The sequence below is a fragment of the Enhydra lutris genome, unplaced genomic scaffold (genome assembly GCF_002288905.1).
Source record: "Enhydra lutris kenyoni isolate GAN:26980312 unplaced genomic scaffold, ASM228890v2 scaffoldscaffold9, whole genome shotgun sequence".
Lineage (NCBI taxonomy): Eukaryota > Metazoa > Chordata > Mammalia > Carnivora > Mustelidae > Enhydra > Enhydra lutris.
The window spans coordinates 21,232,011-21,259,669 of NW_019154093.1; the positions used below are offsets into that span (position 1 = coordinate 21,232,011).

At 39.6% G+C, this 27,659-nt stretch overlaps 2 protein-coding genes across 12 annotated transcripts in view; one reads left to right on the forward strand and one right to left on the reverse strand.

Annotated features, from left to right (window-relative positions):
* The window catches only part of LOC111142973 (oxysterol binding protein like 9), a 175,697-nt gene extending 169,292 nt beyond the window's left edge, over nucleotides 1–6,405 (forward strand). For 8 of the 10 annotated variants that reach the window (XM_022496334.1, XM_022496335.1, XM_022496336.1 and 5 more), the window contains 7 exons: nucleotides 501–611; nucleotides 880–943; nucleotides 1,065–1,205; nucleotides 2,541–2,619; nucleotides 3,741–3,832; nucleotides 5,354–5,489; nucleotides 5,764–6,405. In XM_022496334.1, the coding sequence (XP_022352042.1) occupies nucleotides 501–611; nucleotides 880–943; nucleotides 1,065–1,205; nucleotides 2,541–2,619; nucleotides 3,741–3,832; nucleotides 5,354–5,489; nucleotides 5,764–5,838 (698 nt within the window). In that variant the 3' untranslated portion in view covers nucleotides 5,839–6,405. The remainder of the gene's footprint in view (nucleotides 1–500; nucleotides 612–879; nucleotides 944–1,064; nucleotides 1,206–2,540; nucleotides 2,620–3,740; nucleotides 3,833–5,353; nucleotides 5,490–5,763) is intronic. The other 2 variants (XR_002640297.1, XR_002640298.1) reach the window with 2 other exon arrangements.
* A 425-nt stretch (nucleotides 6,406–6,830) lies between these two features.
* The window catches only part of LOC111142972 (nardilysin convertase), a 109,152-nt gene continuing 88,323 nt past the window's right edge, over nucleotides 6,831–27,659 (reverse strand). For both annotated transcript variants that reach the window (XM_022496332.1, XM_022496331.1), the window contains 17 exons: nucleotides 24,845–24,949; nucleotides 23,224–23,347; nucleotides 22,593–22,679; nucleotides 20,543–20,662; nucleotides 19,120–19,171; nucleotides 18,080–18,230; nucleotides 17,494–17,621; nucleotides 14,902–15,064; nucleotides 12,919–12,950; nucleotides 12,526–12,664; nucleotides 10,352–10,399; nucleotides 10,006–10,058; nucleotides 9,514–9,597; nucleotides 8,779–8,869; nucleotides 8,426–8,542; nucleotides 7,517–7,606; nucleotides 6,831–7,359 (listed from right to left, as the gene is read on the reverse strand). In XM_022496332.1, the coding sequence (XP_022352040.1) occupies nucleotides 7,162–7,359; nucleotides 7,517–7,606; nucleotides 8,426–8,542; nucleotides 8,779–8,869; nucleotides 9,514–9,597; nucleotides 10,006–10,058; nucleotides 10,352–10,399; nucleotides 12,526–12,664; nucleotides 12,919–12,950; nucleotides 14,902–15,064; nucleotides 17,494–17,621; nucleotides 18,080–18,230; nucleotides 19,120–19,171; nucleotides 20,543–20,662; nucleotides 22,593–22,679; nucleotides 23,224–23,347; nucleotides 24,845–24,949 (1,782 nt within the window). In that variant the 3' untranslated portion in view covers nucleotides 6,831–7,161. The remainder of the gene's footprint in view (nucleotides 7,360–7,516; nucleotides 7,607–8,425; nucleotides 8,543–8,778; nucleotides 8,870–9,513; nucleotides 9,598–10,005; nucleotides 10,059–10,351; nucleotides 10,400–12,525; nucleotides 12,665–12,918; nucleotides 12,951–14,901; nucleotides 15,065–17,493; nucleotides 17,622–18,079; nucleotides 18,231–19,119; nucleotides 19,172–20,542; nucleotides 20,663–22,592; nucleotides 22,680–23,223; nucleotides 23,348–24,844; nucleotides 24,950–27,659) is intronic.

Below are 27,659 nucleotides of genomic sequence, written 5' to 3' on the forward strand. Positions count from 1 at the left end.
ATTAGCTGTGTGTAAAATGCAGGGATGTGGGAAACTAACTTGTCCTTCTAAAATCACACATATAATGAGCTGTGCTATTTAGAGACCTCAGCAATTTTGGGTTTATATAAATGAGATGTAGTTTCTACACAGTATGTTCTTCACATAGTGGAAAGAATGTATATCTTTAATGTCTTATTTGCTCAGCAATGTTAAGACTGGAAATAGTGGATGGGCCCAGCTTGGGGTGGGGCAAGAACATGCTTGCTGACCAGAGGATTTTAAGCCTCCAGGATTGCTTCCCTCATGGTTCAGGGAAGTTCCTGGCAGAATGGTCCTAAGTTGTGCTTGCATTAGGAGAAACGGTATAAAAGGCAGTTAACGTCCTTTCCTGGCCTCATTTGAAGCTGTTCTTTGAGGGACACCAGGATTTTCCCCATGAAGCCTGTTCTTTCTCCAGGTTGAGTTGGAGAGGTGACTATAGCTGTGTAGTGTACTAATTGAAAACAATTTCTGTTCAGTTTCAGCCTTTTATGCTGAGTGTTTTAACAAGAAGATACAATTCAATGCTCATATCTGGACCAAATCAAAATTCCTTGGGATGTCGATTGGGGTACACAACATAGGGCAGGGTAAGTCTCTGAGCATTGGGTAGACTAGAGTGTTAATAGACTTTTATTGTAATATGTGCTGGACCCTTGTCTAGTGAGGGGAAATGGCACCAAGAAAGCCAGACTGGATGTCATTGTTTGCATATAAGCGTGTGTATGGGGGAGGAGAACAGGGGTGGGAGGGTGCAGGATTGATTTTTCCCTAAATTGAATGGAGTATCCTGGAGTATCCAGCATCCAAACAGTAAAGCCTTATGCTCATCAGAGATTCTATCCCTTCTCTCCACAGGCTGTGTCTCGTGTCTAGATTATGATGAACATTATATTCTCACATTCCCCAATGGTTATGGAAGGCAAGTAGAGCTATATCCATTTCCTCTGATCAGCTGGCAGCAGAACCTGCTGTTCCTTAAGCTACACCCCTCTTTTTTGTCCTCTGAACTGGCAGCCTTACCTGCACTTTTGGTTTTGCAGGTCTATCCTCACAGTGCCCTGGGTGGAACTAGGCGGAGAATGCAACATCAGTTGTTCCAAAACTGGCTATAGTGCAAATATTGTCTTCCACACTAAACCTTTCTATGGGGGCAAGAAGCACAGAATTACTGCTGAGATTTTGTAGGTATTTTGTTTTTCTGCTTCTGTTCTCTTCTGCTTCTCTGCAATACTTTTCTTTTTTGTCTTGAACTGTAACTTTTATTATGAGGAATTAACTGTTTTAATGATTTTGTCTTTGTAAACGTGTTTCACATCCTGTATGTCTCTTCCTGAAATTCCTTATCAGGAGACCTAAAATCTCGGTTTAAAACAGAAATCATTCACTGTTGGGATTTCCTTCCTAGGAACCTGAGAGGAGTCTTACAGATTGCCAGCTAATGCAGGTCATAGATTCCTGACTCATTGGACCATGGGCCAGTCTGTATAGTAGACCCTGTGATTTCCACTGCATTGTCTCCCAAGTCCTCACCGTCCGTTTTTTTTTTTTGCCTTTACTAGGGAAAAACAGTAACCGTCACATCTTGGCTTGGTTCCATCTAGGGTCAGATGAAGACAGTTGTGCTGTCTGGGTAACAGTCAGTTGGGTGGATTCAGAATCTGCCTGGAAGAGAAGGATCTGCAGGACTTTGTCTTCCCTAAGAGGCCCTGTTAGGAATAGGGTTGCAGATGGAAGAAGATACATGACTGGTTAACCAGCTTTCCAGGGAAATAATTGGGATGGCATAATTAGCATCCAAAGAAATCTTGAGCAGGAAGGTGCATGAACACATGATGAAGTTTACATAAAGATAAGTGTAAAATCTAAAAAATTACTGCAGTCAGAGAATATGGGCAGAGCTCAGAGAGCAGCACAAGTCACCACTGGAATTGATGGTGGAAATCAGATGTCCAGAACAAAGGCATGGATGGGCCTGCTTCTCAGTGTTCCTTGAAGGTAACCAGACCAGCACCAGCCAAGTCAAACTGTTTGACCTTAGGACCTCAGGATACTTTGGACCGTTTGAGCTCAGGATCCTTCCTCAGGATGAAAAGCCTGGTCTCCAGTGTTACATCCTTAAGTGAGACCTTCTCTGACCTTCATTTCAACACGTTTGCCCTTGATCTCCATTGCTCACATAAACTCACTATAGCACTTACCACCTAGAATCTCAGTGGCAGTGTCTCCACAACTAGGCTGTGAACAGCTTGAGGGCAGGGACCATCCCTCATCCTTTGTGGCCCCAGTACCTCCAGCACAGGGTTCTCTTGCCCACCTCATACCCACTATTCATGGGATCTTGCATTCATTAGCATCTTGTTTAGGGGCCTCATTCTTACAGTTGGCTCAGGGAAATCCAGTTCCGCTAAGCTGCTTTTACCCAAGACTTCACAGTTGCTCTTCCATGTTCTGCTCTGACCAGATTCTTTGGTAGTTTTCAGCTTAAGACTAACAGAAATGTTTCCTTTTCTGTTTAGTTCTCCAAATGATAAGAAGTCTTTTTGCTCAGTTGAAGGGGAATGGAATGGTGTAATGTATGCAAAATATGCAACAGGGGTAAGAACCTATATTCCTATATATTCCTATATTCTACACTTATTGTAGGCTACATTATAGCCACTTTTCATCCAGAAATTTAAACACCAAGGCAACTCTAATGCCATCGCTTCAAGGAAATCTTTTCATTCCCCACCTCTTCCCCAGCAATACATTTTATTTTCCCCTTTCCTCTCAGAATACTCAGTATATGTTAAAAATATATATATAAATATATAATATACATATAAAATATTTATATATAAATATATATAAATATATAATATACATATAAAATATTTATATATAAATATATATAAATATATTTTATATATGTATAAAATAAAATTATGTATAAAATAATGCTTGGCATATAGCAAATACCCAGTGACAGCTGTCTCATTAGAATGGGTTGTATGTTTTAAGTGCTAAACTAATTAGTGTTTGTATACACAACTTGACTTTTTTTTTTTTTTTTTTTAAGTTTTTTTTTTTTTATTTGACAGAGATCACAAGTAGGCAGAGAGGCAGGCAGAAAGAGAGACGGGGGAAGCAGGCTCCCTGCTGAGCAGAGAGCCCAATGTGGGGCTCGATCCCAGAACCCTGGGATCAGGACCTGAGCCGAAGGCAGAGGCTTTAACCCACTGAGCCACCCAAGGCGCCCCACAACTTGACTTTTTATAAGAAATGTATTTACTGCCTGACACCACAGATACAGAAGTGAGTAAGATAGTCCTTGACTTCAAGAAACTTGGAAACAGTACCTAATTAAAGTAGGAAGAAGGTGGTATGGGATTAACAGGAGGAGCAAACAAACTGGATTTTGGACTTTGGAGAATTTGAAATGTAAGAAGCACTTCAGTGTTTAACATTAGAATTAGTTGTTTATGAGTCTAACTTTCCTAAGAGATTAATATTGAGCATGTAGCACATAGCCACATTAAAAACCTCTGTTGACCTCCTACCAAGACTTAGATACACCACTATATTTTAAGCTGAAGGTAGCATATGAAACTCACAGTCTACACATACTGTTCCCGTGTGGGATTTATTAAATCTGTTAAAGCCTTCTGGGAAGAGCTGACTTTTCCTTCTGGAACAGTTCGAACAAATAAAACATCTACCTACCTCTTGTTTTCTAGGAAAATGCAGTTTTTATAGATACCAAGAAGTTGCCTATAATTAAGAAGAAAGTGAGGAAGTTGGAAGATCAGAATGAGTATGAATCCCGCTGGTAAGAGGACTTTGCTAGAGCTCTTGTCGGGGTGCCCTTGCTAATGGCTAAGCAAAGGCAGGGCTGGGTTTTGGAGACACAATAGCAGAGCATAACAGAGCACAGACTAATTCTGAATACCTAGGTTCATATGAGCTCCCACTTACTAGCTTTTTAACCATGACTGTCGGCTTGCCTCTCTTTGCCTTCTTTCCTAAAATGGGAGATACCTCAGTTTATGTGAGGACTGAATGAGATAAACACTTAGTATATATAATGCTTGGGATATAATAAGTTGCAGGGTGTGCCAAGTGTTACAAAAAAACTTGGAGAAGCAGTTTGAGAAGACCTGGCCTGTCCTGGTTCTCTCAGATGGAGAACCTTGAGGTGCCCTGTCTAACTGATGTTTTAGTGCCTAAATGCTAGGTGCTAATACATGTGTGTGGCTTTTTTTTTTTCCCCCATCTTTGTAGTTTATAAGAGAAGGCAGTGAGGTTCCCTGTCGAGGTGTGTACAAACACCCTAAGGTCTTTTGTTGCAAAAAACTTAAAAAGAAATTTTCATCCCTTAGTATTTGAGTATTTAACTCTACAATGACTTAAAAACCACTAGCCACAATATCACACTTGGAAGAAACAATTCCTTAATATCATCAAAAGATCTAGTTGGTATTCAGTTTTTCAGTGGTTTCAGACATACCTTTTTCCTTTCCCATTTGCCACAGTAAAATCAGGATCTTTCAGTGGGATGAGAATCACACACTGAAGTTCTTTGGTTTAGTATATTCGGGCATTTCTTAAGTGAAAGAAGAGGATCTTACAAATCATTACCCAGCTATTGTCTCTAACTTGTTAACAGTCTGCGTGGCTGGACTGCCTGCTCATATTTGTAAGTGGACATCTATAGAAATTTGTGCTTTTGCTCCTCACCACAGGGGGATCTTAGGCATGGCCACTTCTCTGGTCCTTAGGTGTCTTCCGTTGTAAAGTTACCTAGTTAATCATTTTCCAGGCCTTGAGAAGAAACCACATCTCCTACCTCCATAAGTCTCTGCCGTTCACCTCTTGATCCTTATTCTCTCTGTTCAGACTGTTTCTCCAGATTTCACTATTCAGGGGATTTTTTCTGAAATGGTATGTCTTCGCCCTTATCTAACGCTTTTGACTTAGAGTAAGGGAAACTCAACCCTAGAGAGGTGAGCTGATAAGCTCCAAAGTTGCATAGCTAGATGGAGGTACAGCCAGAAGTAAAATCCCAAGTTTCAGTTCTGTTTTCTTCTCTGTTGTCTATACCATATATCCAGCTTTCTGCCCATCCTTTATTTTCTTCCTTTGAAACTAGCAGTGGAATCTTCTATTTCTCTGTCCATTATTCCGGTGCCTTGGTACCACTTTAAGGAAATTCAGTCTGTGAACTACACTTAAAGCCATTTGACTTATACTTGCATTATGCTGTATTGAGTGGGGCTCTAGTCTTTCAGTCTCAAGTTTGCTAATTCCTCTGTCCATCTAATACTCTGTGTCTTGATTTCTTTTCCTTTAGCCTTTGGAAGGATGTCACTTTCAACTTAAAAATCAGAGACATTGATGCAGCAACCGAAGCCAAGCATAGACTTGAAGAAAGACAAAGAGCAGAAGCTCGGGAAAGGAAGGAGAAGGAAATTCAGTGGGAGACAAGGGTAAGCTTGACTGGGGAGCCTGCCCCAACCTACCAGCTGCTACTCCCCCTGTACCCTGTGCTGTAAAAGTCATTCATTCATTTCAGTGAATGCTGAAGTAGTGTACCACTTCTAAATAAGCATAGTGATGAACAAGGTGAGCCCTCCCTGGTCCCTGCCTGAAACTCACTTCAGTGTAATGAGGGGGAGAAGACATAAAATAATAAAAAGTTTGATATTATTTGTAGACATACAAAGCAAGTGAGTAACTGAATTCTCCCCCTTTCTTTTACAGTTATTTCATGAAGATGGAGAATGTTGGGTTTACGATGAACCATTACTGAAACGTCTTGGTGCCGCCAAGCATTAGGTTGGGAAATGCAAAGTTTACACCTGACGACCAGGGCAATAGGCATAATTAAGCAGCAATCTTCCTTTGGGAGAACCTATTCACTCCCTTCTTATTGCAGTGGTTCCTATCTCAGGGATACTGGACTTTATGATGCAGATGAACAATTAAAGCGAGAAAAGCTTCCCTTTTTTCCTTTTCTGTGGCAGTTACAATTTTGACTTCAGTCCTGAGAAAAACTTCAGGTTTTGAAAACAAGATGTCTGCTTTTTCCCCCAAACCCCATGCTTTAAAAAGCATTTATAAATCCCGATCTTAACCCTTGCACACCTAATATGGCTGTTAAGATATACATCTGTTCCTAGTTCACATAATCTTGGGTTCTATACACACATACACATACACATACATATATACCTGATGCCACATTTTTCATAAATATTCCATCTACTGTAAATATTGGTTCCTCTGAGTTGTTTTAGAAACTTAGTGCAATGTATTAAAATCAAGTGTTAGGAAATTTCATGGCCTCACCTTTAACAACTTTTGTTTCGGAATTGGACTATTATTAAATTGTATCTAACTCTGGAACTATATTTAATTATACTCAATGCTTCTTAAGGCTTCATAAAGTAATTTTTCCAAATTTTTTTTTTTATGTGTTTCTTTTATCTGGCAACCTTGAATCCAGGAGCTAAGTAGCTTTACACAAGGACTCTCCTAAAATAATGGAGCGTCCATCCTTTTTCTCAACCCTCCCTTATATTCTGTGTTCTCTGTTTATCCCCACCATGCTATTCTCCAGAGTTCCTTGAATTCTCATACAGCACACATAGGGCTCCCAACATTTTATCCAAAAATATTTTATTGCCTTAGAGGGTTTAGGAAGAGGGTTTTAGATCCCCACCCCACACTGAGACAAATAAAAAAGAATGCCACAGCAGCAAATGGCTCATTCTGAAGGGCATTACAGAACTATCTTTATTTATTTAAAAATACATTGGAAAAAAAAAAAAAGCCACACACCTGTATTAGCACCTCGCATTTAGGCACTAAAACATCAGACAGGGCACCTCAAGGTTCTCCATCTGAGAGAACCAGGACAGGCCAGGTCTTCTCAAACTGCTTCTGCAAGTTTTTTTTGTAACACTTGGCACACCCTGCTACTTTCTCTCTGCCAGCTGCTATAGTAACTCTCGGTTTGTTAGTCATAATGTGGGAGAAGGAGGTATAAATCAAATTCTATGATGGCAGTGCAAAAAATTCAATGGCACTAGTAGTAGTGTAACTTCATAAAATACACATTTTTAAATACACAATGCTTCAGGCCAACGAGACTGCAGTTTATTTGACTATTTTATGGTAGGGGAGAAGGTTAAGTGTTGATGTGAAAGCCCTGATATCAGTAATGGGGATGGTAGAGTCTACCAGCAGAGGAGAGGATGGCAGGTAGGTTAGCTGCATCACTTCACAAGAAGAGTTTGAATTCTCACCAGAAGGGGAACCATCCTCTTCTAGCTCATACTTCCCAAATCCAACAACCTGAAAGAAGCCAAAGACTTGAGGTGAGAAACATGCTGACCAGATAGGGGCAAAGACCTGTTAGAATCTCTAGTCCCAACCCAAACTCAGGGAATGGTAACTGGACTGAATGACTGCTCTGGAAAGGACAGAGCTATAGTTCAGTTATTATACTCACATGAACACTGAGCATTTTACTTCCTGGTCCTCTGTGAGCCTTGAACCAGTTGACTAGGTCAGATTTTGAGAATGACTTCAGTGCTTCAATCTTGCAGGGGGAAGGTAAGACAGGAAAGAAGGAAAGCTATAAAAGACTAGCAGTATATTTTCTGAAAAAGTTGTTATTAAACTAACACGCCCCCTAGGCAGATCTCTTTGGTTCTGCTTTGCACCTGAGCATATCATTTTATTCTTCCAGGTTTCAGCTTGCCCTCAACATTCCAGAGAAGGATGAAAATGAGCTTCTGTGACACCCCTTTCTGTGTTTCATAGCAATAGTTAACCCTGGCAAATAAGAAAGGGTAGCAGATGCTATAGTTGCAGCTGAGTAGTACACATGGAGCCAAAAACCCACCAACTTCGTGTAACCTCTCGGGTGCATGCTAAGGTATACTCTGGCCTGAGAAAGTACAGTAACAATTGAAACAAATGAAGAGCAGTTTGTCTTCTGATCAGAAAACTGGAGCACCTTTTGAGCTGGGCTGAAACCTTGTTAAACCACCTTTTGCCTCAGTGTCCTTTGTTAATTCATCATGTAGGATTATATTATCAGAGAGCTAGACTGCAGGTCCTAGAGCTGTTTTTGTAGGTTTTATTACTTTGGGCCAGAAGCGGTCAAAAAGACCTGACACCCAGAATTAATAAATCTGGAGAGGAATTGCTCAAAGATCAGAAGTTCTCAATTTTCTTTATATAGCAGAAACCTTTTTCCCTTCACAAATCCTGTAGTGAGCCTCAATATAAATACAATATATAAAACAATTACGTTACACAGAAACAGTACCAATACAAAAATGGGTCTGGTCTTTTCCACACAATACTGATTTGCTTGGGGTCAGGACTCTGATACTCAAAACTGTGTTACTACCTCATGGGCAAGACGGTCAAAGAGATACTGCTGTGTCACCACCTCGTTCCAGTTCCTGTCCACCTCCTCCCCAAGATGGGTATCCTCGCATTCCTTCAACTTGATCAGAGCTGTGACCTATTCCACCAAAGAAAGAAACCCTCAGATGTAGCATCACTCACTCCAGTTGCCCCAGCACACACTTGATCCTGTTTGGTCTGGTTTGTGACAGACCTGCTGTGATCTCTTCACTTGGGACCTGCCAGCAGGAAGGGGAGGGATGAAGCTAGGAAGACATTTTGGTCACATTAAGGTGGAACTACAAAACTCAAGAACTGGCCAAAGGAACAAAAGACCAGGCCAGCATTAATCACCTGGGTGTTGAAGGCTTCCTCAGTGAGGTTCTCAATCTTCTCCTCAAAGCTAGAAAGAAACTCTTCTATCTTCTTATCAACAACTTCAGAACTGAAACAAAATATCTTCAATTAAAAGTCATCAGAGGCAGCAGTTATGCTAACAGGTCCTATTCCCATGCTTTAATAAAACCAGTATTTTGCACCAAAAAAGAAAACCTGGTCTCAGAATGCAAAGGAGAAAAAAGGGCTAAGGCATGGTTCTAGGAAGAGACTGAAGTATTTTCTTCTAGGCTCACTACTCTTTCCCTAAGCTAAGTGAGAGAACAGAAAAGGACCCAACCCTTAACTCTAGCCCACCTTCTGACATCCTCAGCACATAAGCAGTGACAACCCATGCTTGACCCCACTCCAAAGCTGAGAACCAACAAGACTTGAACCCTGGTTCTAGGATAAATGCCAGATCAGCCATCTCTGCTTTTCTTGTCCTCAGGCCCACTTAGAGGACACACTGGCAAGCCCTGCACAGTGACCATGGGATACCACAGTACTTCAGTTAAGCCTTCTAGGATCATTGGAACCATTATGGATCCATCTTGGATCAGGCCATCTATGAACCACCCTGCATCTCCACCCCCCCCACTGCTGTGATTAAGTGAAGCAAACCCTATTCAGTCAGAGTTGCCTGAGGTTTAAGGAAGCACCTATAACTCCCAATCTCCAGGCCAAGAATAATAGCTGGGCCCATCTACTCACTTGTATTTCGTTGCCTGAGTCCCCACGGTGACAGAGAATCCTAAAATCCCAGATGTGTTCCTACAGGTAGGGTAAACATGGTACCTACGGCCAGAATGAAAAGTTCTGTGAACTCAGGTAGTCCCCAGGGCCCTGCCCTCAGAGACTAGAGGTGAGTGGGAAGGGTTTCTGCACATCATAACTAGACCTGGAGATCTAAAAGAAAATCCAGATGGTATGCATCTACTTCATTTTTGGGTTAGGGTGTCCACCCCTCTTCTGAACTGAGAACTACGCGCCTTTTTCCTTGCTAATCTTTGAAACTTGACTGAACTAAAAACCTGATCATAGTCCAAGATGCAGATTCTAGTTGTTTTGACCAGTATGACTCTAAAACATGGAAGGACCAGCAAGCTCCAAGAGGCTGCGCTCAGTCAGGATATGTGATAATACAGCCTGCAAAGTAAGCCCCAGACCTTTATTTGAGCTCAGTGCTCTTGCCAGCAGACTTACCCAAGGGTCTGCTTGGTTCGAAGGAAGTCAAAACAAGGCTCTTCCATGTGCATCTGTAATTCAACATACTACCCATCAGCCCAACTCCTCCCAGCACAGAAACCTCCATTTCTAACCCCCAAGTGTTGTACATAACCCCAAAGTCCAGCCTCCCTTACTGCCTTCTTCCTAAATTGCCCAGGCCCCCTGTCCATGCTCATAGCAGATGACAATACTAAAAATAACCCTCTCGCCTACCAAACAGGTCCCCGACCCCTCCCAAGTCCCTAGCTCCCAGGCAGAAAGGCCAGTCCTCATAGTGGGTCAGGGGCTCCTGAACACATTACTCTTCTTTATTACAACTTACCACAAGCAGCTCCATAAGAGTGTATTCTTTTAGACTCCTGGCACCTGACTGAAAGGAGAGGTTGGTCAGACCAACTGAAAATCCAGTGGCTTACAGGACTTTTGAAGAATCAAGCTATTCTTGACAACCATTTATTCAGGAATCCATCCTACTCTCTTCCCCCAAGAGAACTGATCACACCCTCTATTTCCTTATTTACAACAATTTTGTTGACACATCTACCTTCCCATTAGACAGCCTGTGAGGACAGAAATCACACTTGATCATTTGTATTTTTGGCCCTTGCACAGGACTATATGTCCCAATGGAGGTGAGTCCCAACTGGACTTTGGGTATTGGAGTAATACCCAACTTGCCGGCTCCTGCCCAAGACCCAAAGGACAAAACCTGAAGTTAGGTACTTGAAGTTCAAGGTCCTAAGGAGAAGAACAGAAAATATTTGGGATCAATGAAGGGTATCTGGACTGATTCCTCAGACAAAAAGGGTATGAATAGAAGCTTCTAAGGCCACACACAGGAACCCAAACCAGTCAATAAAAGAAATTCCTAAAACGCAGATAGATACCATACTTGGGAGACCACATCCTGGCTGTCCTGGGGAGTAGCAAAATGATGCAGTCAGAACGAAAGAAAGCAGGAGGCCAACAAGCAAGGATGCTGCTAGTACATCCCACAGTCATGCTCCTCTAACAGACTCTGTTCCTTCCCACTTCACTAGAGGAAGAGGCTAAAAAGCCTGTGTGTCCTGCAAGTCCTGTTCAGTTAGACAAGAAGATATTCTGTTCAAAATGCTCTCTGGGAGGAGGGAAGTGGTTCTGTAAAGAAAGCTTGTTTTGGAAGTGCTAAGAGGTAATGGATAGAAAGTACCTCAACAGACAAGGTCCCACAATATGAAATCTCACCCTACAACAGGTAAAGTACTATGGATTTTGAGCAGCAGAAACACTGGAAATGTGGACAGGTCTAAGCAGGGCCAGGCCACATCATTTATGAAATTTGGGCCCAGTAGTCATTTCAGCTTTAAATATTAAGCTGAGAACAGGGTGCCTGGGTGGCTCAAGTTGGTTAAGCATCTGCGTTTGGCACTGGTCAAGATCCCAGAGTCCTGGGATCGGAATCCTATATCCTGCTCCCTGCTCAGCAGGGAGTCAGCTTCTCCTCCTGCCCCTCCCCTCATGCATGCTCACTCGCTAGCTCTCTTGCTCTCTCAAATAAATCTTAAAAGATGAGAACCTGGATAAAAGCAAGCAAACTAGGTATCTATAGCCAGAGTGAGATAAGTGCCACAGACAAGGTAGGTCTCTATAGGAAGATGTAGGTCCAGGGCCAGAAACACAGTAAAAGGACAAGGTGACAGGCCTGCCCAAAGCCCAGACCAGGAGCATCTTCACAGGGCCTGACAAGATAAGTGACTTCCTCATGCAGGACACCCAGGAACCATAGCATAGGAACCTGAGTTGAGGAAGTCTGAGATCAGTCTAGAGAGGCACAGGTCCCCATTGTCCTAGAAGTAAGTGGGACTAACCACAAGTTATGGACCAACTGAGACTGTTGAAAAGCTCTTACTTTAAGCCCCATCCCACCTTTCTAGAATGGTGTGGAAAGAACACAGGATCTGAGGACACAAGGAATAGATTCAAGCCCTAATTAGTACGACCTCAGGGAAGTAAGGGACTCTGGACTTCGTACTCATCATCAAAATACAGTGACAAGTCCTTTATCTCAGATGCTTTAAAACTTTTAATTATGACTCTGGTAGTCATTCTGTTTGCTATCTATTGATCGCTTGGCTATGTTTACTTTTGTCTCTTTTTCAAAACTGTCCTTTTAAAAAATACCCTGCTACTTGGGGTTTTTTTCAGGGGAACACATGGGAACTTCCAACCACTCTTCAGTCTCTGTCCCTCTGGACTAGTAGTTGAATGATTCAGTGAAGCCCTATGATTGTAAAAGGATCCATTTCACTAACAGGAGCAATTTTTTTAATTCAATTGCTTCAGGAGGACAAATGACCCTAAGTATTAAAAGCTACAGAGGTAACTGCAAAAAGGCCTTGAAAGTCGTAGGGTCACGACTCCCAGGTACTTTGGACTTTTAGTGCCCTCGTACTTAGGCTTTAGTGCCCTAAAGATACTTAGCCATGAGGATGGCCGTCTGTAAATGGGCCAACTAACCTGGTAGTACACAGTGACTTCAGAGTTGGCATCACCCTTGTTCAGAGCTCTCACTTTGCACAGGTGGTGGCCACTAGGCATCTCTACCACCTGGAACTGCACAGGCATCTCCTGTTCCAGAGGCATGAAGTTCAGCTTGCTGCAAAAGAATGAGTATGGGTCACTGCGCAGTGCCTTTATCCTCTTACCCCCACCCACAAACTGCTGTGAAGAAGAGGTCAGGCTGCCCACAGTCCCTTCTGAATTAACTTTGTTTACACAACCAGCCTCAAGAAAACCTACCACAAGGAGCATCATCCATTGTGGGTTTAGTAATAACTGAGCTGTGGCTCAAGGCCCTACTGCTGGTAGGAATAAACAACTCCCACAGAGAAAAAACAAACCAATACTCACTCAACAACGTATTTCAGGAAATCCATTGATTCCTAGGAGGCAAAAGAGAAAATAACTATAGCAGGCTCTCCTGACATTAATTTCACCCAGAAGCAACTAATATCAATATTCTAATTCTTTAAGAAGCCCTGGATAGAATTAGGAAAGTAGATATAGTCTCTCAACAACACTGATTATGACTGTTGAAAATTAAGAGGCTCTCACAACTGAACATCTCCTCTGTTCTCCCATTGGCATTCTGTTTACCTGTACACTGTGACATGATCAAACTTAACTGTTTGAGTTAGCCTACTAGGCTGTGTCCTCTGTGACACCTGTGACTGTGTTATCAAAACCTCAGCCTATAAATACAGAACATGGCATAGAGCAATAAAACAACACTTAACACTAAGTGAATGTTTCTCCCCTCTCAAGACTTCTTTTTTCTTATCTACAAAATTGGGCATAAAAGGAGGTGTCAGCTCAACTCTACAGTGGTTTCTACCTAGAGCAATTCATGGTACTAAGTCCTCTGGACCAAGAGGACCCCTGCCCACTACTCCCGCTGTGCTCAGAAAAGCAGGCAGCTACCCTGCTCCTCTCTCTGAGTTGAAGCTTTTAAACTTACGTGGGGAGGAAAAAAACTAAGGCTGGTTTGGGGGCTGGGTAATAAAGACAGGAAGTGGAGAGGAGACAGCAGCCAGTCTCAAGAGTGGCCACTTATATATTCCATCAAAGGGCCAGTCTTGAGAAACCAGGAAGCCAAGAAGAAAGATGGTCAACAGCCAAGTCATTTACGAAGAGTCCCAAACAAGCATTCTTGGCTGGAAGAGGCCTTTTAGTTACAAGATCCACAGACCTAACCACTCAATATATGTCAGAACAAACTCCTCATATGCCCCCAAACCTATTTTCCCCACTCTTCCACCAACCCACTGGTTCAAGCAAGAAATTCAGGCATCATCTTAAACCCCTCCCTCCTCTATTAGACCCACATCCAATTAGTCACTGAGTTTTAGCCATCCTCTACCGCATTATTTCTATTTTCATTTACTTTGCCTAACCTCAGGCTTCATCATTTTTTTGCCTCAATGTGTGTGCGTGTGTGTGTGTGTAACACACATAACAAAGTTTAGCATCTTAACCATTTTTAAGTGTACAGTTCCATTGTGTTAAGTATATTTACAATGTTGTAAAATGGAACTCCAGAACTTCCTCACCTTACAAAACTGAAATTCTGTACCCATAAAACAACTTCCCCTTTTTTCCACTTTCCCAACCCTTGGTAACCACTACTCCACTTTCTGTTTCTATGACTTTGACTCTGGATACCTCATAAACTCTGGAATCATGTCAACTCTTATAAAAGCCTCTTGGGGTGCCTGGGTGGCTCAGTGGGTTGAGCCGCTGCCTTCGGCTCGGGTCATGATCTCAGAGTCCTGGGATCGAGCCCCGCATCAGGCTCTCTGCTCTCTAGGGGAGCCTGCTTCCTCCTCTCTCTCTGCCTGCCTCTCTGCCTGCTTGTGATCTCTCTGTCAAATAAATAATTAAAAAAAAAAAAAAAAAAAAAGCCTCTTAACTGGTCCCTGCATCTTTCTTAACAACAAATCCCTTTTTAGATGCTTCACTGATTTTTCCATTTACTACAAGATAAAGCCCAAGCTCCTTAACACACAACCTTGATATACAAGTTCTGCCAAAGTGTGTGTGTGTGTGTCTGTGTACATCCCTCAGCATACCTCAGAGCTTACACTTTAATTTCTAAACTGTTGTTTCCACACACAATCTTCAACAAGTAACCAATACCATGTATTTACCCAATCCATTTCATCCAAAGCTCTATCCATTATCAGCAATCTTCTCATTAAGAAAGTCTTGCCCTGCATCAGAATGGCCGTGCTATGACAACTCTACAGAGCTTCTCTTTCTGGAGAACTAATGCAATTCCAGAGCCCACAGCAGCATTCAGACCTAGCCAAGAGCAAGAGAGCACCTCACACTCACTGTGCTTGTGACATTTCCTTGTACCAGGCCTTCAACAAAGAGCTGGGATTTGAACTCCTTGACGAAGCTCAGCAGAGACTCCAGGGAAAGGCCATCCATCAAAGCCCGGTACTTGTCAATCATAGACCAACGGGCATATTCCAGGATTAAAAGCCGCACATCTCTGTTCAGAGGGCAGGAAAAAAAAAAGTTTCATCATTTTGAAATGAATCTTAAGGTAAAAAAAAGGATTTTGTTAAGTTTCTACAGGTGACATGTTTCTAAAAAGACAGAATTTCTGGGGTGCCTGAGTGGCTCAGTGGGTTAAGCCTCTGCCTTCGGCTCGGGTCATGATCTCAGGGTCCTGGGATCAAGTTCCGCATCAGGCTCTCTGCTCAGCAGGGAGCCTGCTTCCCTCTCTCTCTCTTTGCCTGCCTCTCTGCCTACTTGTGATCTCAGTCAAATAAATAAATAAAATCTTTTAAAAAAAGACAGAATTTCTATCATAAGATGGGAGAAAATGTCATAATCACCAAAAAGCACTTAAAATTACATACACAAAATTATATATAGATTTGCTCTCTGGTACACCTCACCTGTCTCAATTGCAAAATAAAAATTTCACATTAGTTGCCAGATGAGTCACACACCAATTTAGAATTATTACTATTTTTGTTTGAAATCTCATTAACATTTTATTAATTACTAGGGGACAGCATTATGGGAATCTATTACTGCAGTGACAACATAGTACACATAGTGGCTCTAGGCCAGAATCAGACCAACCCCTGTTCTTCATCCCCCCAACTTCTCCCACCCCGAACTCTCCTTCCTCCTCACAACTAAACTTTGGAACGTGGCAAATTAATATCTGTGACTCAGTTTCTTCATCTGTGAAACAAGGGAAATAGTAATGGCTACCATTATAAGGTTTTGGACAGAATTAGATAGATATATACAGATAAAGGTTTTATATGTAGCAAATAACAAATCGTCAATAAATAGGTATAATTATTAGTCTACCACATTTTAATAAGGTAGTATTCAGGAGTTACTGGATACACAGGGCTATTTTTCATCATACTGAAAGTCCCAGACAACTCTCCTTTCCAACTTACATTTGGTTATTAGTTTTTATAACTTTTTATGACCAGATTATCAGTTACTACAGGTCTGACTCTTAACTGCCACCTGCCTTGCTTTTGAATTTTGTTCATATGTGGGCTCCGTATAACTGTGTCAAAAAGGAGTGGTGGAGAGATGGGGTAACTAGGTGATGGACATTAAGGAGAGCATGTAATGTAAAATGAGCACTGGGTACTATGTAAGACTGATGAATCACAGGCCTCTACCTCTGAAACCAATAATACATTATATATTAATTAACTGAATTTAAATTTTAAAATTAAATAAAGAACTGACCATGAAATAAATAACTGTGTCAAGAGTAGGGTCTCTATGAAAGGTTGTGCTGTTTACCATTTCTAGATGCCCAGCAAGGAGATCAAGCAGGGGCTTGCAAGCCACGTGCACAAAGGGCTGTGTCTGCATAGAGGGGACTTTTTTCTCCCTCCCACAAAGGCTCTTCCTGCTGAAAGAGGGCACCCAAAAGGGTACTTTTTCTGGTTAACACAGAAAAAGTTCACACAGTACATCTGGGCTACCATTAGCCCTAGACAAAAGAACAGGCTCGGGGCACCTGGGTGGCTCAGTTGTTAAGCCTCTGCCTTCATCTCAGGTCATGATCCCAGAGTCCAGGGATCGAGCTCTGTATTGATCTTCCTGCTTCTCCCTCTCCCACTCCCCCTGCTTATGTTCCTGCTCTGTGTCTCTGTCAAATAAATAAATGAAATCATTAAAAAAAAATATCTCTTTTAAGACTATGCTTTCAATTCTTTAATAAAAAAAAAAAACATAAAGAACAGGCTCTAATGAAAGCCTCAAGGGGTTATGAGCAGAGGGTTTAAGCATTATTATACAGTCAGAAGCCTTTTTGCTGTCCTCTGGAAACTTGGCTGAATTCTGGATAGCTACAGTTGCCAGGTAAGTGACAGGTTAAGCAATTAAACTCAACTGTTTCATCACAACAACACCCAATATACTAAAATCAGTAGTAAAGCAATTTTGAGCTATAACAAAGCCAGCATTTTTTTAACCGTTGTTTACTTACAAACTTTGGAAAAAACATCCTTGTTTACCTTTAGCCTCTAAGTAGAGTAAGTAGGCTTATTTTAGTCCTACTCACAGAGTTACTTAAGCTATGTTTGGAAATCCTATAACCTGGGGGCACCTGAGTGGCTCATTAAATGTCTGCTTTTAGCTCAGGTCATGAGCCCAGGGTCTTGGGATGGAGCCCCTTGTGGAGCTCTCTGCTCAGCAGGAAGCCTGCTTCTCCCTCCCCCACTCCCCCTGCTTATATCCACTCTCTTACTGTCTGTCAAATAAAATCTTAAAAAAAAAAAAAAAATCCTATAACCCAATGGATGGTCTCCTTAACCACAGCCAATTCTAATTTGAAAAATTATTACTGAAACTACAGCCTCATTCCCTCTACACCTAACCCCTAGAAAGGCAAATACTTTCAAAATATAAGCTGATCCTATGTATACACACTTGGCCAGAGTTTCAGGCTTGATGAGGATGTTAAAGTAGGTCTTCTTCAACTGCTCGGTTATCATTGTGAAGACAGCTGGTGTGGAACTGAACTCTGCTAGGTAATCAATAATGAGCTGAAATAGTAGCTAAAAAGAAAAGAAAGAGGAGCCTTGAGTAAAGAAGCATGAAATCCACTATTCTTAAAGATTTTCTTCTTCCAAATAAACTTAAATAATTTTTTATTCACTATCTCCACCTCCCCTAAATGTGACTTTAACTGGGAGGGCATTACATTTATATATTAATTTTGGAAGTAATGACAACTTTTATCAAACTATCCTATCCAGTGTTGGCTGCAGAGAAACTGAGAGCAAAGGGCTGTGAAATCAAGCCTGAAGCAGAGGCTGTATTGCATGCATTGCTAGTAATTAGTAAATACGTTGCTCTTATGTGTCACCAGCCAAGAGAACATGCTAACCCACATCAATGAACATTTCTTTCTGTTTATACCAACTCATGCATAAGCCTCTCTACTTGGTGCTTTAGGGGCAACAAATATAAAATTTAAACCTCTCTATGAGCAAAACAGAACACTTGTACTTACAGGTAGTTTGTGGTTGAATCCCTTCACTCGAATAATTAAACCATGTTCTCCAGCTACCAACTTATACTCTAGCTGGGCCACATCTGCTTCATATGCTGGCTCCGCAAGGTTATGGGTAAGGATATTGACAAAGATATCAAAGAGGACCACACTGAGAGTATAAAATGCAAACAACACCATTAATTGGCAAGAAATAAACATGTACAAATGTGCTTTGGAATAGGAAATTCCATGTTTAGAAAGACAGTGACTACTCCGTAATGTAGTTCAAAGATAAATACAGCTTATGCAGGACTCAGTTTTATAGGCACATTACAGAATATCTATCTTCAGCAGTGCTTCCCAATCCTCATCATGTTATGCACACATGTAAAATGTTAGTGCTTATACTGAAAAATGGGGTACGTGTAAAAGGCAACTGGCCCAAAGGCTCTGGTCATCCCTGCAGCCCAGGTTTTCTGACTGACAAATTAAAAATCTGAGGGAAGGGAGGCAGTTAATATACTTTTTCAAGTGGTATTAATAAATATTAGTGCTGCCTCTCATTCTAAGGCTAGATTCCACAGTTTAAGCGGCAAAGGAAGAAGTATACTAACATTTCCTGAGCACCTCTCAGGCATATTCTAGGACTGACCTCCCACAGTGCAGTTATCTATAAATACATGTTATTTGCTACAAACAAAGTATAATCAGATTCCTTGCCAGTTTCTAAATATAGGATCAACAGATGCATTTGTTCTTATTATAGACTGGAAGCTAATCCAAACTCATCTCTAAAGAACTTTCTCAATCCAGTAATACTATGACTACTGTACACTATCAGCATGTTTTATAACTGGGTACTGGAAATGGAGCTGCCACAATTCCATTTTAATGTTTAGTATCAATACAAATAATTTGTTTAGGGCACAGAAAAAAAATACATAAATCAGCAGCACAGCTTAGTACTAATAGAGAAAATGATGGAATGATTCAAAATTAAACAAACAATATAGTTTTTCCAAAAGAAACATTTTCCAGTAAAGGGGACAATTGCTTACTTTGCTGCAGACTTCTGTATCAAAGGTGAAATCAAATGGAAACGTATATAGGCTAAAAGAAAAAAAAAAAAAGATGAGAAAATACAGGCCATAGGCCTCAAATATTTTGTACATCTGCTATATGCCCCTAACATCACAGTTTCTAAAAATTCTGAAATAAACTATTAGCCCTTAAATCCTTGTTACATCTTTATCCTCAAGTTATCTTTAAAAAAGTAGTATTTACCATTCTAAGTAGTATCCAGAAGGCACACTGTAGTCTGTGGGAAGATCAGATACATAGACACACAAAGGAGCCTAGGAATGCTGTATTTATTAATAGCTTTTTTCAGAGAAAATGTTTACAGAGGTATACATGTCAAAAACATTAAAGAACAATCTCAATGCTCAGAGAAAGCTATAGCAGAGACTTTGCAAAGAAGCTGAATAAATATTAACACCATTTTTAGAAACACTGGTAAGTAATTCAAGTAATTCAAGTAAGTAATTCTTACTTGAATACGTAAGTATTCAAGTAATTAAGTAAGTAATTCCCAATAAACTCAAGAAGGCCTAAGAGCCACAGAACAGTTGTGTTAAGCTTGAGGATCTGGGTTAAATGGCAATGAAAGGATTTTACTTTATTTATTTATTTTTTTGGATCCCAAGCTGCTTCAGTAAGTTCCTATGCTATGCACAAGAACAGAAAATAAAAATGCAACACAGTTTGGGTCAACTTTAAAGACATTTGGGTCAACATTAAAGACAAGAACTCTGAAGTCTATTTAACTGTATACTGTGATTCTCTTACAATAAAAGCAAAATGGTAGAGGGAGAGTGATGGAGGAGATTTTACATTTGTAATACTGGAACAGGCTAGCTATTGTGTCTAAGAATAATCTCCTTCAGCATACTCTTAACACACCACCCATTTCCTAAGATGGTCAAACACCTGGCTCTGCTTTCATTTAACTGCAAGAAGAGTATTTAAAAACAACTGCATTTTAGCCTTGAATCCTTATGTATTTCCTAGAATCTGTAATTTATACAAGGATTTCTGCAACTGCACTGGAGCACAGCATGGATCTAATAGATAAGCCTAGAAAAGATCTTCAGGGCCGCCTGGGTGGCTCAGTCATTAAGCATCTGCCTTTGGCTCAGGTCATGAGCCCAGGGTCCTCAGACTGAGCCCCGCATTGGGCTCCCTGCTCCTCAGAGGAAGCCTATTTCTCCCTCTCCCACTCCCCCTGCTTGTGTTCCCTCTCTTCACTGTCTCTCTCTCTCTCAAATAAATAAATACAATCTTAAAAAAAAAAAAAAAAAATCTTCAACTGGAAGAGGAAGGAGAAAGGGAGACAGATGACAGACACACAGAAATAGGTTGCTACCAAGTGGAGAAACAGTTGTACTTAGCTCACTCCTTTTCCAGAGGGAAACAGTTTACCTTTGGGAATTTTGAATTTGTTGTCTTTCTTATACCACAGGCAACCTTGTGGCGTATTCACAATTTTAACAGGGTATTCTGTCTCAGGGCAGTCAAAAGCTTTCAACATGAAGTCCGTGGCTAACAAAAGAAAAGAGTAATAATTCATTCAAGTAATTTAACATGATTCCCAATAATCTGTTCTTGGTTTTAGAAGTCTAGATAACTTTTCTTTGTGGCAAAAATAAGCCAAATTCAAATGCTAGAATATAATAAGTTAGAACACAGAAAAGAAAATTCTCTTGGCCTTTAAATGAACTCTGAAGATCTATAATTTCCTAATGATCAATTCTGATCTCTCCATGTTCTGCTTCTTTGTCTTTCTCAAAGATAGTCTTAACTGTAAGAGGGGCCTTTAGTCAGGATAGTTGTATAAACCAATTTATAAACAAATCCATTCTTGAATGAAAATGTCTTTTATCAACCTTATGGACATTTGAAAGGTAACAAAAAAGCTCTGTTCTATCTAAGTCAAACTTGGGATGGCTGGGTGGCTCAGTCACTTAGGTCTTCACCTCAGGTTATGATCCCAGGGTCCTGGGATCAAGTTCCGCATCAGGCTCCTTGCTCAGCGGGGAACCTGCTTCTCCCTCTGCCTGCTGCTCCCCCTGCTTCTGCTCACTCTCTCTCTTGCTCTTTCTCTGGCAAATAAAATCTTACCCAAAAAAACAAAGTCAAATTTGTCCTCTAAGTTAATGAAAACATAAACTGTTTCATCCATATGTAGGTGAGAAAAGCTACTTAAAGGAAAACAACAATATAAAAAACTACTTGTTACATTTATTAAAAAGAACTGGGTTGTTTAGATACTCAAAGTTCAAGATGTGCAACTGAATTGTCTAAAATATATGAGAGTTTTTAAAAAGGCTTTTGGTCTTCTGAGGTTAGATACACATAACAAAATTAACCATTTTAAAGTGAACAATTCAGAACTATTTAGTACACTCATAATATTGTGCAACCACCACTTCTATCCAGTTTCAAAACATTTTCATCACCCTAAAAGGAAACCTTTATACTCCATTAAATAGTCACTTCCCATTATCCACTCCCCTGCCTCCCCGCCACTGGCAACCATCAACTTGTGTTCCGTCTCTATGGATTTACATATCCTGGGTATTTCATATAAATGGAATCCTATATGACCCCTTATGTCTTGCTTCTTCAGCATAATGTTTTCAAGGTTCATCCATGTTGTAGCATGTACATACTTCATTTATTTTTAATGACTATTACTCCTTTGTATATATTTACCATAATTTTTTCATCCATTCATTCACGGATGGACATATGGGCTATTTCCCATTAATGAGTAATGCTTCCATGAACATGCATGTACATGTATTTATTTGGCTAGTTTTTTTCAATTCTTTTGGGTATATACCTAGGAGTGGAATTGCTAGGGAAAATGGCATTCTGATTAAATTAGTTATATCCAACTGTAACCTCTGACCTAGACCAGTGACCATCTCATAGTTAGAATGTTTCCCATTGCAGGCAAGTAGACAGGCAGACAGATACACATATATATCTCTATACAGAACCAAAGTTCTTGAAATAATACCCTTTCCTTATAAAGCAATTAAACATTTCGCTATTTTCCATCCTGTTTGGTTTTTTTTTTTTTAATGCTTTCATAACTCATTACACACTGACCTGAAAACCCACTACAATGATTTCACAAAACTTCTGGTTTAAAAAACACTAGAACAACCAGGAAAGATAATGGTTGTTCCTACAGAGATTTGACATAAAAGGATCAGCTATGATACACAAGAAAAAGCAAAAGTTTCAGGGAGTCCTATTTTCTCCCTTCACCAACTGACTAGTCTAGGAAAAGTCACTTTGCCTTTTTAAGCCTCAGGTTCTCTCATTCAAAAAATTAAGAAAACAATGTTACTGGGAAGCTCAAATAGGAATTCAAATGACACTTTGTAAATGCACTATACAGCTGCTATTTGTTTTATTGATACATAAATGGATTATGTATAATAACTGCTTTTTCACCGACCTATGTACTTATTTTCAGCTGGAAGATGAAGATCTGGATTTAATTCAAAATTAGTCTTCCATAGTTCAGCCCAAGAGTTTTCAACATCTGTAGAGATGAAAAACAAACTGATCCAATAAAAAATGCTGAGAATTCTCAATAATAAACCAATTAACAACTAGCCTTCAAAAATCAATTTTTCTTTCTCAGGATAACTGTAATATATCCAGGCATGCTAGCCATTTACTACTCAAAGTGTGGTTAGTGGCACTGGTATCACCTGGGAGCTTATTAGAAATGGGGAATTTCAGGACCTACCCCAGAGCTAGTGAATAAGAATTTGTATTTTAATAAGATCTCTAGGTGATATATACATACACTGAAGTTTCAGAAGTACTCTTCTAAAACATAGTCAGAACTCCTCCCCAAACTACCCAGAAAACAGGATTTTTTTCACTAGCCATAATAAATATAAACATAGTAGAAAGTAATTTTCTGCAAAGCAGTATGAATAATTTTCATTTCAAAGTAAACTTCTAAAAAAGTTTACACTTTTTTCCCATAGGAACCATCAGAAAATTATTAAGGAATAAAAATTCTCAGATGAGTCAGATGAACTTAAACTTGTAAAACAATTATTAAAGTATTTTACCTTCCATACTATATTGAGTCCCAAACCATTTCTCCTTGAGGTCACATTTTCCCTCATTAGCACCAGACAGTAGAACAAGATTTGCTTTTTGCGGAACTAGCTGATTAAGGGCTTCAGCAATGACCTAATTGGGGTAGGAGGGGACACACACACAAACACACACAATAACAACTTTAACCTAATACATCTCTGTTAAAAAGGCAAAGCCATATTAAGTTAGGCATCCCCAAGATCCTGACATCTTGATACACATGAAATTTATCTATACTCATGAACACCCCAATTTATAAAACTTCATTAGTCTATTAGTTGTTTCAAATGTTTCTTAATAATACTATAAACTGTGTTCATTTCAAATCCTACATAATAATAGAACTAGCAGTAAAAATAGCTCTCATTTACTAAGTTTTACTATGTGCCAGGTAGTCTTTAACATACATTATTTCATTTAATCTTAAAACAACTCTAAGGTATACTCAATTTTATAAAGAATACTACTCAGGTTCCTGTTAAAAGTTATGTAATTTGCTTGGGTTAAAGATTACATAATATGCACAGAACAACACAGCTAGAAATAACAAATGTGGAGTTCTAAACAAGTTTGTACATGGTTCCAAAGACTATGCTTACACTACTTCATCCCCAAGAATCAATAAAATGATCCCACAGCAAGGCCCCCTTCAGTAATCCTTCAACTATAGTAGGAGTAAACACAAGATTTTGTGGGTAAGGTCTGAAACCCTAACTACCAACTAAACACCATTTCTTTGAGAAAAAAACAATAAATGAAGGTTCAGAATAGAATACTTGGACCCCAGGGCCCAATCTTTCTAGGAGATAACAAGAATGTGTGATTACTGCTTCCTCCTTTACCTTTCCTTACCTCTAAAATTTTGGAATACCCTATTATCAAGGTTTCTCAACCTCAGCATTATTAATATCTTGGGCCAAATAATACTTTACTGTGGGGCGCTGTCTTTTGCACTGTAGGATGGTTAGCTGCCACTTCTGGCTTCTCACCCACTAGATGATCTGCCAAGAGCATCCCCCAGTTGTGACAACTGATATGTCTCCAGACATTGACAGATATCCCCTGGGGGGCAAATCATCCAACTGAAAACTGCTAATGAGAACTCCTATGGAGCAAGGAAGGAAGGAAAAACCCAACCAAATATTTATTTGTATATAATATTATCTATAAGTCACATGTTTCAAAATTCAGGGAATCTTACATTTCTCATACATATTTTCAAAATGGTTAAAATGTAATTGCCCAGAGTCTCTAACTGAGCTAAAAGGTAAGCAAAACAACTCTCCAAGTAAGCCTAGCAACTAAAGCACATAATTCTTAGGAATCACTTTTTTAGTAGATATTATAACCCTTGAAAAATAGTGACAATAATTGTACCTGACAAAAGGACTTGATTTTCTCCTCATATTTAAAACATGATCAAATACAGCAATCATGAAAAATTACCCACAAAACTACTGATATTTCATTTAAATAAAAAATTCAACAAATTTAGCCAAGTTTTCTACATTTCCACAGTTCTTAAGTGTATCTCTGCACTCTGTCCCCCTCCTCTTTGTCTAAAAGTAACTCTTAGAAATGAAACCTTACTTCTGGCTTGTATTCAAAAAGAAGCTGATCTCCAGTGAGAAAGTCCTGTAGTGGGTACAGCTGCATGTTTTCACACATATTTTCCACATACTCAACTGGATCTGTCTGAAAAGAGAGAATTATTTCACACCAGAAACTTCCATTATTCTTAATTTACCACAAAACAGAAATAATTTTTCTTTTTTTTAAAGAGTGAAACCAAAAGCGTCTGAACAGAAATATACTGCTCAGATATAATTTTGGCTAAGAATTTGATCCTCATTCAAGCCTCACACTGGGCATAGCAATACTTAAAAAAAAAAAAAAAAAGAGGAAAAAGGGAGAGGGTAATTTGATGCTCAGAATTCTAAGAAAAACACCTTAAGGAATTTAACCTGACACCCCTCCCATCCCCATCCTGAGCCCTATAACACACCAGGCTCTGATCATGTCATAGCCTCATCATGAGAGCATTACAATAATGAACTGTAAATGCTTGTTTAGAAGTACCCCATGTGACTGATGTCCTTAAAGAGAGTCTTCATCATTTTATCACTATACCCCTATGACCAAAAACTACCTATAAACATGAATCAATGCAGAAATCAAAATGTGTCATTAGATAAAAGTCTTGATATTAGAAATTATATTAATCAGTATATTTCCTCAATTTAAAACTGAAAGAGTAACCAAAAGTTCTCTAACCTATGAAATGAAAATGCTTTTTCAAAGGAAAGCAATCAAATACCTATTGAGCACCCAGACGTTCAGAATCTTAAAACTGCCAAGTCCTTCAGATACCAAGTGGTTCCACTCCTACATTTTATAAGGAAATACACTTGCCCAAAGCCACACAGTAAATAAAAGGCTGAGTAGACACTAGAACTTGGACCTTCTAATGTAGCAGCAAACACTCTTTCCAAAATACCACACTATTCAGTCTTTTACTAGACACGATGGGTTTTTCTCTCATCTAACAGGAGACAGAAGAGAACTGAAGGTTACTGAATTCATGGAGAAGAAATGAGACATGCATACATTGAACTAGAGACCACAGGTATATGTTATCTACTATATTATCACATAAAAATAGAATAAGAAAAAAATAGAAAATGTTAGCTTTTTTGTTCCGCTTCCTACCTCAGGAAACATTCCTGAATCATCAAGTTGACTGGTCACTAAGGTGCTATTATTATTTAAAACAATTCCACTTACTCTGTTCTCATTTTATTTTTAAGTAATTTATTCTCACCAGCCACTTACTTATAAATTAACTGCTCTGGTATGCAACAAAACTGAATGATTCAAAATATTTCCTATGAGAAACCACTAAGGACCCTGGCTAAAAGCAGATCTCTAGTGCCAAGGCAATGGAACAGGTACTAAGAAAAACACTTAAATGCTACTCTTTCATTTTTTTAAAGATATAATTTACATATCATAAAATTCACGCTTTTAAAGTACACAATTAAAAATGAAATAAAATTTAAAATAAAGTGTACAGAGTGGTACAACCATTCACCACCATCTAGTTGGAGAATATTTGCTTTGCTCCAAAAGGAAACCCCTATAACCATTAAACATTTGCTCCCTACTACCCACTCCCCCCAGCGACTGGCAACCATCAATCTGTGCTGTATCTCTATGCTTTACCTACTCCAGAAATTTCATATAAATGGAATCATATAACATGTGACCTGTGGTGACTACCTTTCACTTAATATGTTTCCAAGGTTCATCCATGTTGTAGCATGAATCAGTACTTTATTCCTTTTCACAGCTCAGTAATATTCCATCGTGTACATATTCTATATATTGTTTAACCATGCATTCATTGACATTTAGGTATTTGCACTTTGGGGGCTATACTGCTACTAGAAATACTTGTGTACAAGTATTTGTGTGGACTTGTTTTCCATTCTCTTGGGTGAATACCTAGAAGAACTTACAGTAGAGCTCATATGGTAATTCTGTTTAACTTTTTAAGGAACTGCCAAACTGTTTTTCCAAAGCTGCTATACCACTTTACAATTCCCACCAGCAATGTATGAGGATTCTAATTTCTCTATTTCTTCTCCAACACTTTTTATTATCTGTCCTCTAATTTTTTTTATCTACTACAAACTTTTATTGCCTTATTATTACATTATTTGTTTTCTGCCTACAAAAAAGCACTTAAACACCTTGTTCTAGTTCATATTGTTGATTTATGAGACATACTGAGTCCAAGTTTCTATAGGAAATAATTTGTTTTAATTTCTTAATTAAGGGTACCTGGATGGCTCAGTCAGTTGAGCGGCTGCCTTTGGCTCAAGTCATAATCCCAGGGTCCTGGGATCGAATCCTGGGTCAGGCTCCCTGCTCAGCAGAGAGTCTGTTTCTCCCTCTCCTTCTGCCCCTCACCCGTGGCTCACACTCTCTCACAAATAAATAAAATCTTAAATAAATAAATAAGAAAATAAACAAATAAATTTCTTAGTTAAAATAAGAATAGTTTTGAATAGTTTTGCTTTGAATAGTTTAAAAAGGGCATTCCTACTTGCCTTTGATGAAGACCAGAAAAAGTCTAAAGAAGAGATATTCTAACTTTGTTTTTAAAAAAAAAAAGTATAAAAGCCAAAATAAGCCGAGCTGGGGCGCCTGGGTGGCTCAATGGGTTAAAGCCTCTGCCTTTGGCTCAGGTCGTGATCCCAGGGTCCTGGGATCGAGCCCCGCATCAGGCTCTCTGCTCAGTGGGGAGCCTGCTTCCTCCTCTCTCTCTCTCTCTCTCTCTGCCTGCCTCTCCGCCTACTTGTGATCTCTCTCTCTGTGTCAAATAAAATCTTAAAAAAAAAAA